Source organism: Dendropsophus ebraccatus, chromosome 6 (genome assembly GCF_027789765.1).
Source record: "Dendropsophus ebraccatus isolate aDenEbr1 chromosome 6, aDenEbr1.pat, whole genome shotgun sequence".
Classification (NCBI taxonomy): Eukaryota; Metazoa; Chordata; class Amphibia; order Anura; family Hylidae; genus Dendropsophus; species Dendropsophus ebraccatus.
This window is the reverse complement of record NC_091459.1, coordinates 133,864,612-133,881,007: the sequence shown is the minus strand read 5'-3', so window position 1 is coordinate 133,881,007 and position 16,396 is coordinate 133,864,612. Positions and strand designations below refer to the sequence as shown.

Here is a 16,396-nt window from a genome sequence, read left to right as displayed (position 1 = left end):
AGCAAATTTACAGTAATTATCTCTGCAATCCGCTCATCGACCTGCTGCCATTAAACTCACTGCCACTCCTCCCCGGGTGACTAAAAAAGCTGGATCCAGTCCTGGGAAAGGTTTCAGACATTCATATCCTGCATTATCAGTAACCAGCAGGAGAGAAAGCAGATTCAGCTTCCTAAAACAAGTAACAGGAGATGAAGCCAGACATTACAGAGCAGTACAAGGAAAGCACATGGCAAGAGAATCAAAGTGTTACTGGCATTACAACTACTTTCCACGTCAAGAAATTCTGATAGGTTAAGACCTGGAGGTTTGAGGTGTGTGTAACCTATGCATGTCCAGTAACAGAGCAAGAAAAGCCCCAATATGGTTTTATGCATACCCATTTTATTTTATTTCTTTTTTTTTTTCCATAGTTTCATATACAACAATTGTAAATAAGCTTCCAAACTAACTGAAGCCAGTGACTATAAACCAGTCAGTAACATTTAGAGCAATCCTGTACAGCAGACTAGAAAGGGTTAAGTTATGCGTTTACCGCATGCTGAACACATATTTTGTAGGATCACCCTCACCTTTATAGTTTATCAAACAAAAAAAATACATTTAACCATTGAATTGCAGAGTGTCTAAGTAACACTCTATTTTCTTGCTCCTTTTTTGGCCAGATGGTCTGCTTTTTCATTTCCTGAATTTCCACGGTGCCCTGGGACGTGTGTCTACATTAAAATAAAAAAAATAAAAACACATTATACATACACATTACACGAAGCAGAAAGACACTGAACGCTGATCATTTGACTTCCAGTGGCTGGAGAAGATTGATGCAGCCCTAGGACTCCTTCCATCTTTTCCAGTCACCAAGAGTCAAATGCAGAGCCTTCCATATTTTGCAAAATGACCCTCATCTTGTGCATTCAAACGCACAGGATCCGCAGCAGATTTGATGCATTGGTCAGTTATTTAGTCAAATCTGCTGCGGATCCTGTATGTGTGAAGCTACCCTTACTGTAGTTTTGCTCATCTCTACTGGTAAATAGTAGTTGTAAGAATCCAGGGTTGTGACATGACAGACTTACCCATGTGACATCGAGATCCTTGCACAGGTTATCAAGCTTCTCAAATTCTTTCTTATTAACAACTTCTTCTCCATGAAAGGTTTTCCAGCCATTTTCCTTCCATCTCGGCACCCATTCAGTCATTCCTAAATTTAAAAACATAGGGTGTGCTTATGTGATTTAGTAGGCTCCCCATTAGCTGCCTGCAAAATAAGTCTGATCTGTACACCATCACTGTGGTCCTGCACTTGGCACAAGTGTTATATTTTAATATACTGTTGTCTAACACCAAAGGTAAAGGTCCAACATTATTGTCTAGCTTAGTCCCCTAAGGCCGTATTACACATGTTCCACTGCTTGGTGGAATCACGGACCTCCCAGTATCACCTATCAATATGATGCCAGGAGCACCGCAGATGTTAAGTCTTCACAGGATGTGTGCATGCAACCTTAGAGGACTACAGCAAACTACCACCCCAAGAGGGCTATAACTATTTGAAACTTTACTTTGACTTCTATTTTGGTAACTAGTGTCACAGCTTCTGACTTATTACAGGTCAGACACCATTAACCCCTTAAGGTCTGAGCTAATTTTAGCACTTTTGTTGTTGTTCCCCTCGTGTTTAAAAGGCCATAGCGCTTGTATTTTTTTTACCTACAGACCCACATGGGCCCTTATTTTTTGCGTCACTAATTGTACGTTGCAACGACTGACTTAACTGTTGCTTAAAATATGCTGCGAAACCCAAAAAATGTGTGTGTGGTGAAAATTAAAATAAAAAGCAATTTTATTTACCGTCATTTAGTGGGGGTGTTTTACGCCATTTGCCCTAGGCTAAAACAGACATGTTATATATGTTCCTAATGTCAGTACAATTACAACAATATATAACTTTTATTTGACAGCTTTTAATAAATGGAAATCTTTAAAAAAAAAACAAAAAACGAAATGTTCCCTTTTTTGCTCTATTCCCAGCCTTATAATGCTTTTATCCTTTGGTCTATGGGGCTCTGTGAGGTCATTTTTTTGCGCTATGATCTGTATTTTCTATAGGTACCTTAATTGCATATATGCGACTTTTTGATCAAAATTTTCCTGGATTTGATGCAACCAAGAATGTGCAATTCAGTGGGTTTCTGCGCTTGCACCGTTTACGGTGTGAGATCAGGAATGTGATTATTTACTAGTTCGGGAGATTATGCATTCAGCGATACCAAATATGTTTTTCTTTTATTAAATGAGAAAAAGGGGGTGATTTGAACTGTAGGGGAGGGAATTTTTCATTAATAAAAACAAAAACCTCACATTAATTAGAAGCCCCCTGGTTGACTTCTATATACACAGCACTTATCTCAGATTGAGATCAATGCTGTGTATATATAGAGCACTGATCCATTGGATCGGTGCTCTATAAGGGTACGTGCACACTACGGAATGGCAACGGATAACCCGTCGATAGAATACAGAGCCGGGATCAGCATCATTCTCACACTGAGGCCCGGCTGGGTAAGGAGAAGGGATTCTCCCTCTGCGGGTTGGGGGGGGGGGGGGGGGGGGGGTTTGGGGGGGAGATCTTTAAATGCAGCTGCATTTAAATGTCCTTATTAGCATGCACGGCGTTCGCCCTCGCCCGCTAATAGCCGCGGTTCTGCAGCCAGGATCGTGGCAGTTCAGAGGGGGGCTGCGGCGCAGCCCCTCTCTTAACTCCCCTAATGAGGAGATACGTCATGGGTCGTTAAGGGGTTAATAGGGTCCATCAGGTTGGGGTAATTGTCCTACAATACAGATTAAGTCTGGAGCTTGCCAGTTTCAGTAGCAAATTCTTTCTGTTTGTGAAAAGGGGGAGCACCATGTTCACACACAGTCAATATAATTTAATAACGGTGGTTATTTCCCGTGAAGTTGACGGTCGTCCATAAAAAGACAGTGGCAATTTAGCCTAAACCTGCACCAGAATCCACTGCAGAAATCTTCACATAACACGTTTAGTTTCCTGCAAATTCACCTTCTATGTCTGCCACAAATCCTAAGCGTTCACATGCAGCAGCTTTTTCACTAAAAGTTATAAAAGCAATTAGGAAACACTTATGTACTTACCTTTTATAGTAAACTTGCTGTCAGTATGAACATTAAGGTTAGTAATATTGTGATCACGAGCCTGTTCTACCGCTCTGCTGGCTGCCTGGTGGGCGAGAACACACCATCAAATTTGCAGTAAAATTAAGGGTTCACAAATTTTTAATTTATGTATTCATTTTAATTTAGAGTCTCTTTCCATTTTTTTTGTACACTGAACTATTGTGAGAGATCCCAGACTGTCACACACCTGGTGAGTTTATGATATTAGTCTTATGCAATTTGAAGACATACTGCATCATCAAAGATGACTGGAAGTCTTGTATTCAGAGCCTCAATGTGCGATACGATTCAGCCAGTGAGATGCAAGGAAACCTTTTTTTCAAAGTTTATTTGTGAATGATTTTCCTGACCTAAACAATTCTGTTTTTGACTCCTAAAGTGAATCTGTCACTAGGTATATACTGTCATAAATGAGGGTAGCATAAACTATTGACAGAAATGCTGAACAGATTGGTGTATTACTTACATCATTCTGTTCAGCCATTCTCCTAATACGATGGAGAATAGGATTCTTGCCCCACCATTCGCCCGATTGACAGGTGACTTCCTATACACTGCATGGATAGATAACTGCCAATAATCAGCTGGTGGGTGGAGTTTTCTGCTCATGAATATCCTGGATTACTGGGCTCATGCACATAATGGAGAGGACTACTCACTGTCCATGTTATTCAGAAAGAGCTGTCTAAAACACCTGCAAAGAACAATCGAAAGTGATACATCATTCTGTTCAGCTTCTCTATGACTGGTTTGTGCTACCCCGAGATAGGACAGCATAAACCTGCTGACAGTCTATAACAGCTACCTAATATCCATCATCAACATGAAATATGAACCATCTATGAGCAATCCTTATGGATATATTGATTTTATACAAGTACCATACAAATTAGGATTAGAAAAAAAATTGAGCTACTTTCTTGCATAAACAGCACCACAAGCTGTGCGTGCTAGTCCACTGCCACTATCAAAGGGGACTTTTTAAGCATCAATATAGTAGAAAAGGTTAAAGTACCTTAAAACTTAAACTTTTAGGATGCGTTCACATGTACAGGATCTACAGCAGATTTGATGGCGCAGATTTGCTTTGAATCTGCGCCATCAAATCTGTACGTGTGAACGCACCCTTATTATTACCTAAGAAACGCCATTTGTGAATCAGACACCAGGTAAAAGCAATAACTATCATTGTCAATCAGTAGTCATACAATAACTATACCAAATTAATTGGCCGATATATATAACTATACGTTATGTCCAAAGCACAATTTTGCCATACAAGGAAGTATACCCAGCAAACCACACTCCCTACGTGTTTCCATCACTTATATTCGTGTGACGTCATCAGTGGAGATAGAGGATATGTGTTAGGATAACAGTACATGTGCAAGGTGAGGATGAGTGAGAAGATATGGCGATATACGGCTGCTTTAATGCAGCTCTTACATGAATGCTGAAGAGCCAAGGTACCTTACATACCTGATGTAAGGTATAGCATGTCCTCCCACCCCCACCCCCACCACCACCACCACAGGTGTAAGTCTTTGCATATTCTGCAGCACACTTCCCAACTCTGATTTAAGCAGAAATTGTAACATGATTGTCAGCGACAAAGGCTACCTCAATTTCAGCCCTCTGATTGGTCGCTCTCCCATCCAGCCTCTCTGAAACATTCCTGCAAAGGAAGATATAAATAATTTTTTTTTTAAACACAAGGCATGCAAATAAGTAGTGTAATTATGCTACGTGCAAAAGATCTCACAACCTATAAATTTCGACTGCTATCATTATTACTTACAATGGATGGTCAGGACCCCAGTAAACACCAATCCCAGCTTTGGCCCCATATCTGCCATTGCGAGAGCAGCATCCATCTGTATAGACATCGGCTGATAGTCCTGTTGGTGGGAAAGTTGACATTATAAAAAAAAAAAAAATATATATATATATATATCTCTATATATCTATCTCTGAGGTATACAATGCAGGGAAAGAGGCCGGAAGTAGTCTTTTGGGTGTAACTAGTCCTTTCTCTTTGTGCAGGGATGACCGACAGGCGAATAGGCTTCCAACAGGAGGAGAAACCATAAGTAATGTAGCCGTAATCTCTGTCCCCTATTGTTAAATACGATGTGTTTTACAATGAACAATATCTTGGTATAATATAATGTAAGTCATATATACTGCTGACCTCACCATAATAGCACAACACTATTCACTGTATAAGGTAATTGTAATACTGACATAATATCATATTCTATACTAAGGGGACGTGTATACGTTGGGAACAGATACATAAGCACTATTCACGATTCCATGACGTATGTAGGGTGGTGATGGCAGTACACAGCATGATAACTATACATCCATAACTGGGAACAGGTTATGCTGATGCATAGAGAAAGAGTTCTATATTTGTTATGGTCATATATGTGCAGACACACACACACACACACACACACACACACACACACACACACTCAATTATAATAAACACACCCACACATGACATTGACAGTGAGTCATGAACCTATATAAGATGGTAGTCACCAAGATGGAGGGGGGTTGGATCAGGGCTGTGAGCCCTATGTCACAAGAAGGATCCAGGGCCTTCAAGGAGAAGGTTGTGTTGCATGAGGAATCCATGATGGAAGCATGAAGTAAGGAATGTCATCCAGGATGCTTGAGTGAAGCAACAGCTGCCTGAAGCTCGTGACGATTTGTGAGATAAACCCTTCAAACACTTCAAAGGACTCTGATATGAACTATGGACACTAGACACTAAGGGCTGTAAGACATTTTTCTGATATTCATTTCTATACAATTCTGTAACTTTCACTACTTTTAAAGAAGCAGCAATAAATCTCCATTTTATAAAGAAACTTCTCTGATGTCATCCTACTGCGGCGAGCCATAAACTACAGGTGCTAATGCCATTTTCTACACCAATGTGGCATTTTCTCTCAGAGAGAAGATTATGGGGGACCTTTTAATTAGACCCTGCCTCCATTTACCCCGCCAGATGTGGGTGGGACATGTGCATGCTGCACGGCGGGGGCAGAAATCCACATCTGCTCCAGAGCAGGTATACATTTCCACCACTCAACCTCCCCGTCTGCCCATCACGTGATTAGGTCTACGCTGCAGAAAAACAGGGGGTGGTGGGAACATAAGTCGTTCTATTTACTGTGCCTGCAGTGTAGCATCAGTTCCTGATCCTTGATGTCCAGGCCCCACTCAGCAAGTGAGGCGGGACACAGCTGCAGTCACTAAACGGCTGATAAAATTCAGAATTCGGAGCTGCGAATTACCCACTCCACAGACCTGGTTATATAGATTTGTAATTTACTTCTATTTAGAAATCTCAAGTCTTCCAGTACTTAGCAGCTGCTATATGTCCTGCAGGGAGTGGTGTATTCTTCCCAGTCTGACAAAGTGCTCTCTGCTGCCACCTCTGTCCATGTCAGGAACTGTGCAGAGAAAGAAGAGTTTTCTATGGGGATTTGCTGCTACTGTGGACAGTTCCTGACATGGACAGAGGTGGCAGCAGAGAGCAGACTGGAAAATAATAATAGTAATAATAATAATAAAAAAGAATAATATCTGCAGTACAGCTTTAGCCTGGCCAATACCTTACCCTGTCGATAGGATGACCTGGATGAATAGTCAGATCCACGCATGAAGTGTTGTGCTTGCTCATAATTTGGGAACTTCTTGTATCTTGCATATGGATAGCGGCTCACCTGTTCTTTGCATTCATCCCTACACAAAAACAAACAAAAGCAATTTTCAGTATAATATTGATAAAATAGGTGATGGGGTCTAGATGCCTCAATTACTAAGTACTGCCTCTACTGGGACCTCCACATGCTTCTTCACCCATATTGGATTTCACGTTGCGAGTTCGCAGCAAAATCCATCCACCCCCCGAGAAATACATTACCTGCTCGGGTAATGTCTGCTCTGCGCGGTTAAAGGGGCTGGGTCACATATCGGCAGCAGATATGTAACCCCATTTTACTTCAGGGTGCCTTCACACGTACCGTATTGCTGCGTTTTTAACGCGATTTTTACATGCGCGTTTTGATTTTCACATGAAAATCAAAAGCGCATCTTCGCACCAAAAACGCAGCGATAAGGTGCGTGTGAAGCTACCCTCAACACTACATGGATCCGCAGCGGATTTCGCTGCAAACTCGAAGCGAATGTGAAGGCGTTCACACGTACAGGTTTTGCAGCAGATTTCATGGCCCAGATCAGATTTAAAGCAAATCTGAGCCATCAAATCCTGTACATCTAAACACACCCTAAATATCATATCAGGAGCAGAGAAACTGTTCTAATGATCACACTGCTCTATCATTACAGCGGTACAATCTGGTAATTTTTTAGCAATTTGAAGTAATGTTCCCATTGTCTGAGTAACGAGGCCCACATTGGCTTGATTAAAATCAGCTGAAGAGAATCTGCAGTGTGTGAACAGACCCCAAACTCCACAGGATTCGGTGCAGACTTTCTGCAGATCTGGGTGTGGATTTTCCACAGAAGAAAGCGGTAGTATATGTAAGCTGTGTGAACACTCCTGTAATCCTGGGAATGACCACTTAGAAAAGGCTTCTTGCCACCATTTTGGTAATATTTCCCTCCTTTCTTCCTAACCTGGGCTATGTTCCCACTATAACTATTTTGTCTGCCATATATATATATATATATATATATATATATTACAGACAGCACACTATGCCTTATATATAGTATTACAAACCGCACAGTATGCCTTATATACTGTTTCCAGTAACAATTATTTTCACCTGCCCCTCACACACACGATTATCCTCACTTCCCGCCATTTTGTCTGGCCGCCATCTTGGCCGCCACTTTCCTAACATGGCCGCCATTTGCTAAGCATGGGCGTTTCTCCCGCACCTCGCCAAGGGGCTTACGCTATTCCCGGCTACTCGATGTCCCCAAACTGTGCGGTCATATCTACACCAGTAATAATTCCACACAAAAAGGTCTCCATAATAAGTATACTGGTAACTATTTACAAACATTAGGTAAATGCGTCATATGTAAGAAGATGCGGCGATAAGATGGCGCTCCCGCCTCTCACCAGTTGTAATAGACACCGGGCTGGCGGCCTCTGCGCACGGCGTAGTAGGACATGACTGGTTAGAGGAGGACGGTGAGATGATGGCTTCTCCTGACTTCTCCTGGCTCCTCAGTGGTAGTGCTCTCCCTGAGCGGCCGCCTGTAATACTGAGTGTGGGCGGGAAATCGTGTGAGGAGACCAGGTGACCTGGTGTGATGAGACCAGCGGGAAATCGTGTGAGGAGACCAGCAGGGTATCGTGTGAGGAGACCAGGTCACCGCCACACCCTGTATCATTATACATGGCGCCCAGCATACAACGCTGCAGACTCATATTACACAGTCAATAAATCATTTTAAGGGTACAAACACACACGGCTTATACGCTGCGTATTTACTGCTGCGATACGCAGCAGATACGCAGCAGATTAGATCTAAATAACTGAACACAGTATCAAATCTGCTGCGTATCTGCTCCGTATCTGCTGCGTATCTGCTCCGTATCTGCTGTGTGTGTTTGTACCGTAAAGGCCATAACATTTCTCTCCTGCCCCCCCCCCCCCCCCAAAAAAAAAAAAAAAAAAAGAAACACAAGAAAGGCTAGTGTGTGTGTGTGTGTGTATATATATATATATATATATATATATATATATATATATATATATATATATATATATATATGTTATAGGTGATGCTCAAATAGGTATTTACTGGTTAAAAGAGATCCAAAACAGTGTGTGTGAACACAGCCTTACAATCAGATAGCAGGGTCACAGTGCAGAGAAGAAACTACAGGGATGGAAAGGCCTTGGAAGGGTGCCTTCACACCTACCAGATCCACAGCGGATCTCACTTCTGCAGAGTCGCAGCGAGATCAGCTGCGGATCCAGTATCAATTCACCCCTATGATAGCACATATTCGCAGCGAGATTCACATCCCGCTGTGAATATGTGCTTTAGCTCCCTGGTGCCCGCAGCCCGCCGTCGCATCCCCCATCCCCGGCGGCGGCGCATCCCCCCATCCCGGCCACATCCCCCCATCAGCCCATCCCCGGCCCGCCGCCGCCCGCATCCCACCGCCGAGAGCATACAGTACCTGCTCGGGATGGGGGGGATGCTCCGGCGGGGCTGCGGACAGCAGGAGGTTAAAGCACATATTCACAGCGGGATGTCAATCCCGCTGCGAATATGTGCTATCATAGGGGTGAATGGTACCGGATCCGCAAAAGTGAGACCCGCTGCGGATCCGGTAGGTGTGAAGGCACCCTAAGGGTGCGTGCACAATACAGAATTCCCGCATATGACCCGTGGTGGATTCCGTCGCTCGTACCCACACGCGGCGGCGCGCATCTCCGCCCGTGCCATAGGCACTATTCTATGCACGGGCGGATTCCGCATTCCGCTAAAGACGTGACATGTCAATTCTTTCGGCGGAATCCGCCAGTGCATAGAATATTGCCTATGGCACGGAAAGGAAAGACTGAGATTTCTCCTCCTATCAAATCCATTCCTGGCTATGGCTTAAAAAAATCTGTCAGATAAATCTCTCATTGTATTGTACACCAATAAATGATGTAAATTACCACAGCAATCTAGGCCAGCCGCATCAGCCAGCACCTGTTATAATAAATAAATGTATTCTGCACAGATGGATTTGCTGGGAGTTTTGCTGCAGAAACACTGCAGATTTTCTTTACCTTTCTGTGGTTGGGGGTATAGGGAGATATGGAAGAAAATCCCCACAGCGAGGACCCCCCCCCCCCCAAGAAAGCTGAATGTGTTGTTGTGACCCCAGATGTAGCAGAGCTGAATGTGTTGTGTCCACTCCTCGGGATATAAGAAAATCTGGAAGCGCACATTCAGCTCTGCTACTTACCTGCACCAATATTTTGCCGCAAGGGTCTGGCGCAGACTAAGGCTGGGTTCACACTGCATTTTTCCTATGTGTTTAACGTCTTTGTTTTTCATTGGTTACTTTTACCAGACAGAAAAACGTAGTCAACCCTATTTTTGTGTACATTAAAAAACGCATCCATTTCGATCCATTTATTTATTTTTTTTGGAAGTCAATGGTAAAATAGATTCAAACGGATGGCACACAATTGCATCGTTTTTTTTGCATCCTTTTTCTCCATAAAACATATACGTTAAACAGATAGGAAAAATGAAGCATGAACCCAGCCTAGGGCTGGATTCACACACCGGATCTGCTGCGGATTTCTTGCCTGTCATTTTGAATTAGAGTACATACTCACAGCGGGATCAATCTCCTGCTGCGAGAATGTAAGTGACATACCCCCCCTCCCCCAGCTGGAGCATACATTACCTGCTCCACGCTGCGGCTTGCTTCGAGGGCTCCCGATATCTGGACGTTCCACTCGACCAATCAGTGGCTGCGTCGGGGCAGCTCTCTGATTGGCTGAGCGGGACGTCCAGCCGGGAGCCAACGAAGCAAGCCGCAGTGTGAAATCCGCTGCGGATCCAGAGTGTGAATCTAGCATAAGGCAACAAAAAGGTGGTAAACTAAAGATTCTTGTATTTTGTCCTATTTTCGTGTTTATTAACTCTTCCTCTATGATCACCAGGGGAGTTAGGGGTTGAACCACCCTGCGATCTCCTACTTTTCCCTTATCCTGTGGATAGGGGAAGAGTTAATTCTTCCCGGAATACCCCTTTAACCCCTTAGCGCCCCATGACGTACCTTGTACGTCACAGTGGCGCAAGAGTTCAGAGACGAGTCCTGCAGGGATCTCGCTCTGAAAGGCGCCGCTCCCGCCTGTTATCTGCAGCTGGGGAGTGCCTCTATTAAGCATTAAAATGCAGGGGATCCATTCTTCTGGCCGGGCCTCCCGGCTTGGCAATACATTGCTGTGGCCTGCAGCAGGCCAGAGCAATGTATCACTGATCTAATTGTTCATTGCTGTGTATATATGAGAGATCAATGCTGTGTATATAGAAGTCCCCCAGGGGGACTTCTAGTTAACCCTTAGAGGACCGGGCCAATTTCAATTTTTGCGTTTTCGTTTTTTCCTCCTTGTGCTTAAAAGGCCATAGCACTTGCATTTTTTCACCTAGAAACCCACACGAGCCCTTATTGTTTGGGCGACTAATTGTACTTTGCAATGACAGGCTGAATTTTTTCATAAAGTACACTGCGAAACCAGAAAAAAATTCAATGTGTGGTGAAATTGGGAAAAAAAAAAAAAAAGCATTTATTTTATTTGGGTTTTTTTCATTTTTACTCCTTTTGCCCTGGGGTAAAACTGACTTGTTATATATGTTCCTCAAGTCGTTACGATTACAACGATATGTAACATGGATAGTATATATTGAATGATAGATATTATGTTTGGTATAGATGGTAGCGTTCCCCTAATCACAGCAGTATACTCTCCAAGGTAAGTTTGTATACTTATGAAATGGAGCTAAGATAAACGCACTCACCCACTCACTGTGATTACATAGCAGAGTCCTGATGCACTCCAGTAGTACAGCAGTTTTTGTCTGTTGTTGCAATATACAAAACGATACTTGGTTTGCTGTTCTAATCCTCTGTGATGGCTAGCAGTCCTTGATCCTCAGTTCTTTGCGTCCGGAGGAGCACGTCCCGGCCGGTGACGGCTCTGTTATCCGGTACTTTTGTAGAACAGCTAAGTCTCAGAAGTTCAGTGTGACGTCACATCTACTACTAATTCCTGAAAGGGTCAGAATACCTCCGACATGTTTCGAGGGGTACGGCCCTCTTTCTCAAGAAGATCCGCCCTGCTATGTAATCACAGTGAGAGGGTGAGTGTGTTTATCTTTGCTCCATTTCATAAGTATACAAACTGACCTTAGAGAGTATACTGCTGTGATTAGGGGAACACCTCTATCTATCTATCATTCAATATATACTATTTGTGTCTCTATATATATTTATCTTCCACACTCCATTGTAGTGAGAGGATTAACCATAGTGTGCACACAGCCTGAGAATAAATAGGCACTACTTCAAGCCAACGCCCTGAGGACTTAGCAATCAAGAGGAGCGCGATCAGATACCTTGTTTTATATTGTTACCATTGCAAGCTACATTCAGGTAGTAGCCCTACACTGATACGCAGCCCCAAACATAGAGTGGACAGCGCTATATAGTGCATCATATTGTACTTTAGATATATAACATGTATAACTTATATTGTATCTGATGGCTTGTAAAAAATTCAAACCATTGTTAACAAATATATGTTCCTTAAAATCGCTCCATTCCCAGGCTTATAATGCTTTGATCCTTTGGTCTATGGGGCTGTGCGAGGTGTCATTTTTTGCGCCATGATGTGTTCTTTATATCAGTACATTGATTGCGCATATGCGACTTTTTGATCACTTTTTATTACAATTTTTCTGGATTTGATGTGACCAAAAATGCGCAATTTTGCACGCTAATAGCCCCGGTCCCGGGCTACGGACAGCACCCGGGACCGCGGTGGTTCAGAGCGCAGCCGTTGCGTGGCCCTGCTCTGAACAAATGGAGGTGGCCCTGGACATACGGGTACGTCTAGGGTCGCCTAAGGGGTAAAGTAATAAAAGTCTAGATCACCCCCCTTTTCCCATTTTATAAATATAAATAAACAAACAAACATGTTTGGTATTGCCGCGTGCGTAATCGCTTAAACTATTAAATTATCACATTCCTGATTTTGTACGATAAACGGCTTAAGTGCAAAAAAATTCCAAAGTGCAAAATTGCACATTTTTTGGTTGCATCAAATCGGGAAAAATGTAATAAAAAGCGATCAAAAAGTAGCATATATGCAAACAAGGTACCGATAGAAAGTAAAGATCATGGCGCAAAAAATGACACCTCACAGAGCCCCATAGACCAAAGGATATAAGTGTTATAAGCAGGGCCGTCTTAACATCATTATGGGCCCCTGGGCAGAGGTGCGAATTGCCCCCCACCCAACCGCCACCATCAAATCCCCCACATCTTTGCATATAGCGCCCCCCATAGTAGCCAATCCCCCCATAGTAGCCAATCCCCCCATATAGTGCCCCCCATAGTAGCCAATCCCCCCATATAGTGCCCCCCATAGTAGCCAATCCCCCCATAGTAGCCAATCCCCCCATATAGTGCCCCCCATAGTAGCCAATCCCCCCATATAGTGCCCCCCATAGTAGCCAATCCCCCTATATAGTGCCCCCCATAGTAGCCAGTGCCCCCCATAGTAGCCAGTGCCCCCCATAGTAGCCAGTGCCCCCCATAGTAGCCAGTGCCCCCCATAGTAGCCAGTACCCCCCATAGTAGCCAGTACCCCCCATAGTAGCCAGTGCCCCCCATAGTACCAGTGCCCCCCATAGTAGGCAGTACCCCCCATAGTAGCCAGTACCCCCATAGTAGCCAGTGCCCCCCATAGTAGCCAGTGCTCTCCATAGTAGCCAGTGCCCCCATAGTAGCCAGTGACCCCCAAAACAACAAACCAGTTACTCACCCTTCCGCCGGCCCCAACAGCCGATGTCTCCCGGCAGCGCGCACTCCCAACATCCTCCGGCTCAGGCAGCGGGGTACAGAGAGACTGCCTGTGCCGGAAGTGTCTGGCTGCATGACACATCCGGGACACAGGCAGCGTCTCTGTACCCCGCTGCCTGTGCCCGGAGGATGACGGGAGTGCGCGCTGCCGGGAGAGGAGCTGCTGGGGCCGCCGGACGGGTCAGTTCCTGGACTGCCCGCCCCTTCTATCGCTGCTTAGCTGAGCCGATCAGAAGCCCAGGAAAGTGCTGCTCATTGCACTTTCCTGGGCTTCTGATTGGCTGTCAGCTGAGAAGCGATAGAAGGGGCGGGCGGAGGGGGTGGCTCAGGGCCGCTCACTATGCATATGCATAGTGAGCGGCAATAGAGGGGGCGGGCGGGGCGGCTTCCTTGCGGTGCTCAGCACTGCTTGGGAGCCGTCTTCGCTTTATAGGACGCACTTAGTTTTATAAGTGCGTCTTATAAAGCAAAAAATACAGGTAACAGAGGGCAGGGGCCCCCTAGGACGCAAGGGCCCCCAGGCAGCCGCCTACCCTGCCCAATGGATAAGACGGCCCTGGTTATAAGCACTGGATGTAGGCCGGGCCGCCCCCAGTGGGAGGAAATTCCCTCCCCTCTATGACGCGGCTCCATTCATTCTAATGGAACAGCATCATACAGGGGAGAGAATTCCCTCCCACTGGGGGCGGCCCGGCCTACATCCAGTGCTTGAGCACCGGCCGGTTCCGATGCATAGAACGGCGCCGTGCACGTCGTTCGATTCGTGGGTTCAGATTAAAGAGGATGTATCTGGTGGTACATCCTCTTTAATGTTTACTTACATGCTGCAACACAAAAAAGTTAACAAGCACAAGACAGAGATCTCTGCTTCACTGCACTGATAACCGCTGACCTCTGTTCTCCAGCTGGCAATCAAGTATGAAAGGAAAATATGCAGAGCTCTGTGCAGTGGTCAGGGGTTAGCAATCAACCAGCAGAAAAGCATATATATATATATATATATATATATATATATATATATATATATATATATATATAAGCAGGGGGGCCCCTTACAAATTTTTCCCCGTGATTCCTAGCTACACCCCTGATTCAGCACTTCAGGGTCAGGGAGGCGTGGCCTAGGGGAGTCTGCAGAAGTGTCTGACAGGGTCTCTCACTAGAGGATACGCTGTATTAGATTTTATCTTATTTCCCATTGGGCCTCAGTTAACAGAGAATCTACCTGTTGCCCATAGCAACCTGTCAGCATTCAGCTTTCGTGTTGTATACTACCATTTAAAAATGAGAGCTGTGTTGTGTGTAGGAACCAGCAGGGCCACTAGTAATACAATTATATACTGAGAGGCGGCTGCACCTTACTAACATGTTACATGCCGGAAACCGTGCCTTGTGCCCAATAGTGATCAATGATAACCAGTAACATGGCCGCCCTGCCTCAGGACAGCGACACTTCCGGTCAGCAGTGATTGTGGGCGGGGACACTCGCCCTCAATGTGATTGGAGGTAGTGAGCGGGGGGGCGGGGTCACCGTCTTCTCTCCGCTGTGGTGTGTGTACCGCTAGATCATCATGGTGCAGGCCTGGTTTATGGACGATTCTGAGGAGGACCAGAGGAAGCCGCACCAGCTGCAGCCCAACCAGCCCGTGTCCTTAGAGGAGCTACGGCTGCTGGGGGTGCACTACTACAAGGTGAGGGCCACGTGTGGTGACGGCCAGCCAATCAGAGCTCACCTCTTATAACTTATCCTGCACGGGGTATATGAAAGCTGAGCGCTGATTGGCTCCTTGTCTCTGATAACGTTACGCTTTACTGCACTGTGTTGATCATTCTTAAAGTGGCCTTAAAGTAATGGTGCAGTCACAGGTCACAGCAATATTGGTATCATTAACAATAATGATGCGATATTGCTGTCTTTAGACAGCAGTGTAGCATTAGCCTGAGTGGCGTGTCACCTCTCTGTGTGGATATACTGTATACCTATCAGGAATATATATACGCAGTGCACACGTGTCTTGGGGCATAATGCCAGAAAGGTGTGGGCACAAGCTGAGTCACCATAGAACCTGCAGCCGCCCAGCTGTTCAGTACTACAATCCCCATCATGCCTGGAGTAGTGGCTGTGCAACAGCTGGAGAGCTGCCAATGGGGCACATGATGTCATTGGGGGTAGGAAGGGTCCATGAAATCCACAGAATGTTAGAGAGATTAGTAAATTAAGTAGTTGTGTAAGGGCCCTATTACGCGGGACAATTATCGTGTGAAAAATCGTTAAATTGTTCGTGTTTAAACGATAATTGTTCTGTGTAATTGCAAGTAACGATTGAAAACTCGTTCTTATGTCGTTGATCGTTGATTTAGATCTGAACCTAAAATTATCGTTAATCGTTCGCTGTAATTCCACATAGTAATTCCTATTACACAGAGCGATTTTTAACCATTAACGTCTAATGCTGCGTTTACACGGAACGATTATCGTTCGAATTTGCACGATAACGATTGAATTCGAACGATAATCGTACGCGTAAACGCAGCGAGCGATCAAACGACAAGCGAGAAATTGTTCATTTTGAGCTTACGTGTTCTTAAATCGTCGTTCGC

The 16,396-nt window shown here is 44.7% G+C and overlaps 2 protein-coding genes across 5 annotated transcripts in view; one reads left to right on the top strand and one right to left on the bottom strand.

Moving 5' to 3' along the window:
* Positions 1 to 364: 364 nt before the first annotated feature.
* Positions 365 to 8,526, bottom strand: LOC138794463 (ribonuclease H1-like). The gene is made up of 7 exons (XM_069973054.1): positions 8,309 to 8,526; positions 6,833 to 6,957; positions 4,994 to 5,093; positions 4,816 to 4,870; positions 3,154 to 3,238; positions 1,077 to 1,201; positions 365 to 716 (listed from the first exon to the last, which is right to left on the bottom strand). The coding sequence occupies exons 1-7, from the start codon at positions 8,359 to 8,361 to the stop codon at positions 639 to 641; spliced, it is 621 nt and encodes a 206-aa protein (XP_069829155.1). The 5' UTR covers positions 8,362 to 8,526; the 3' UTR covers positions 365 to 638.
* ADI1 (acireductone dioxygenase 1) overlaps positions 8,076 to 16,396 on the top strand; it is a 24,738-nt gene continuing 16,417 nt past the window's right edge. The window contains exon 1 of one of the 4 annotated variants that reach the window (XM_069973057.1): positions 8,076 to 8,210. In XM_069973057.1, coding sequence (XP_069829158.1) covers positions 8,103 to 8,210 — 108 coding nt within the window. In that variant the 5' untranslated portion in view covers positions 8,076 to 8,102. Of the gene's footprint in view, positions 8,232 to 11,972; positions 12,073 to 15,313; positions 15,487 to 16,396 lie in introns of those variants that run through there. The other 3 variants (XM_069973055.1, XM_069973059.1, XM_069973056.1) reach the window with 3 other exon arrangements.

What these genes read in the sequence shown, in the direction of transcription:
- LOC138794463 (XM_069973054.1), bottom strand. Translation starts at nt 8,361, where the DNA reads ATGTCCTACTACGCCGTGCGCAGAGGCCGCCAGCCCGGTGTCTATTAC. An exon ending in TGGGGTCCTGACCATCCATT is followed by an intron (nt 4,871 to 4,993) that starts GTAAGTAATAAT and finishes CTTCCTTTGCAG; the next exon opens with GAATGTTTCAGAGAGGCTGG. An exon ending in CAGCAAGTTTACTATAAAAG is followed by an intron (nt 1,202 to 3,153) that starts GTAAGTACATAA and finishes TTTTAAATTTAG; the next exon opens with GAATGACTGAATGGGTGCCG.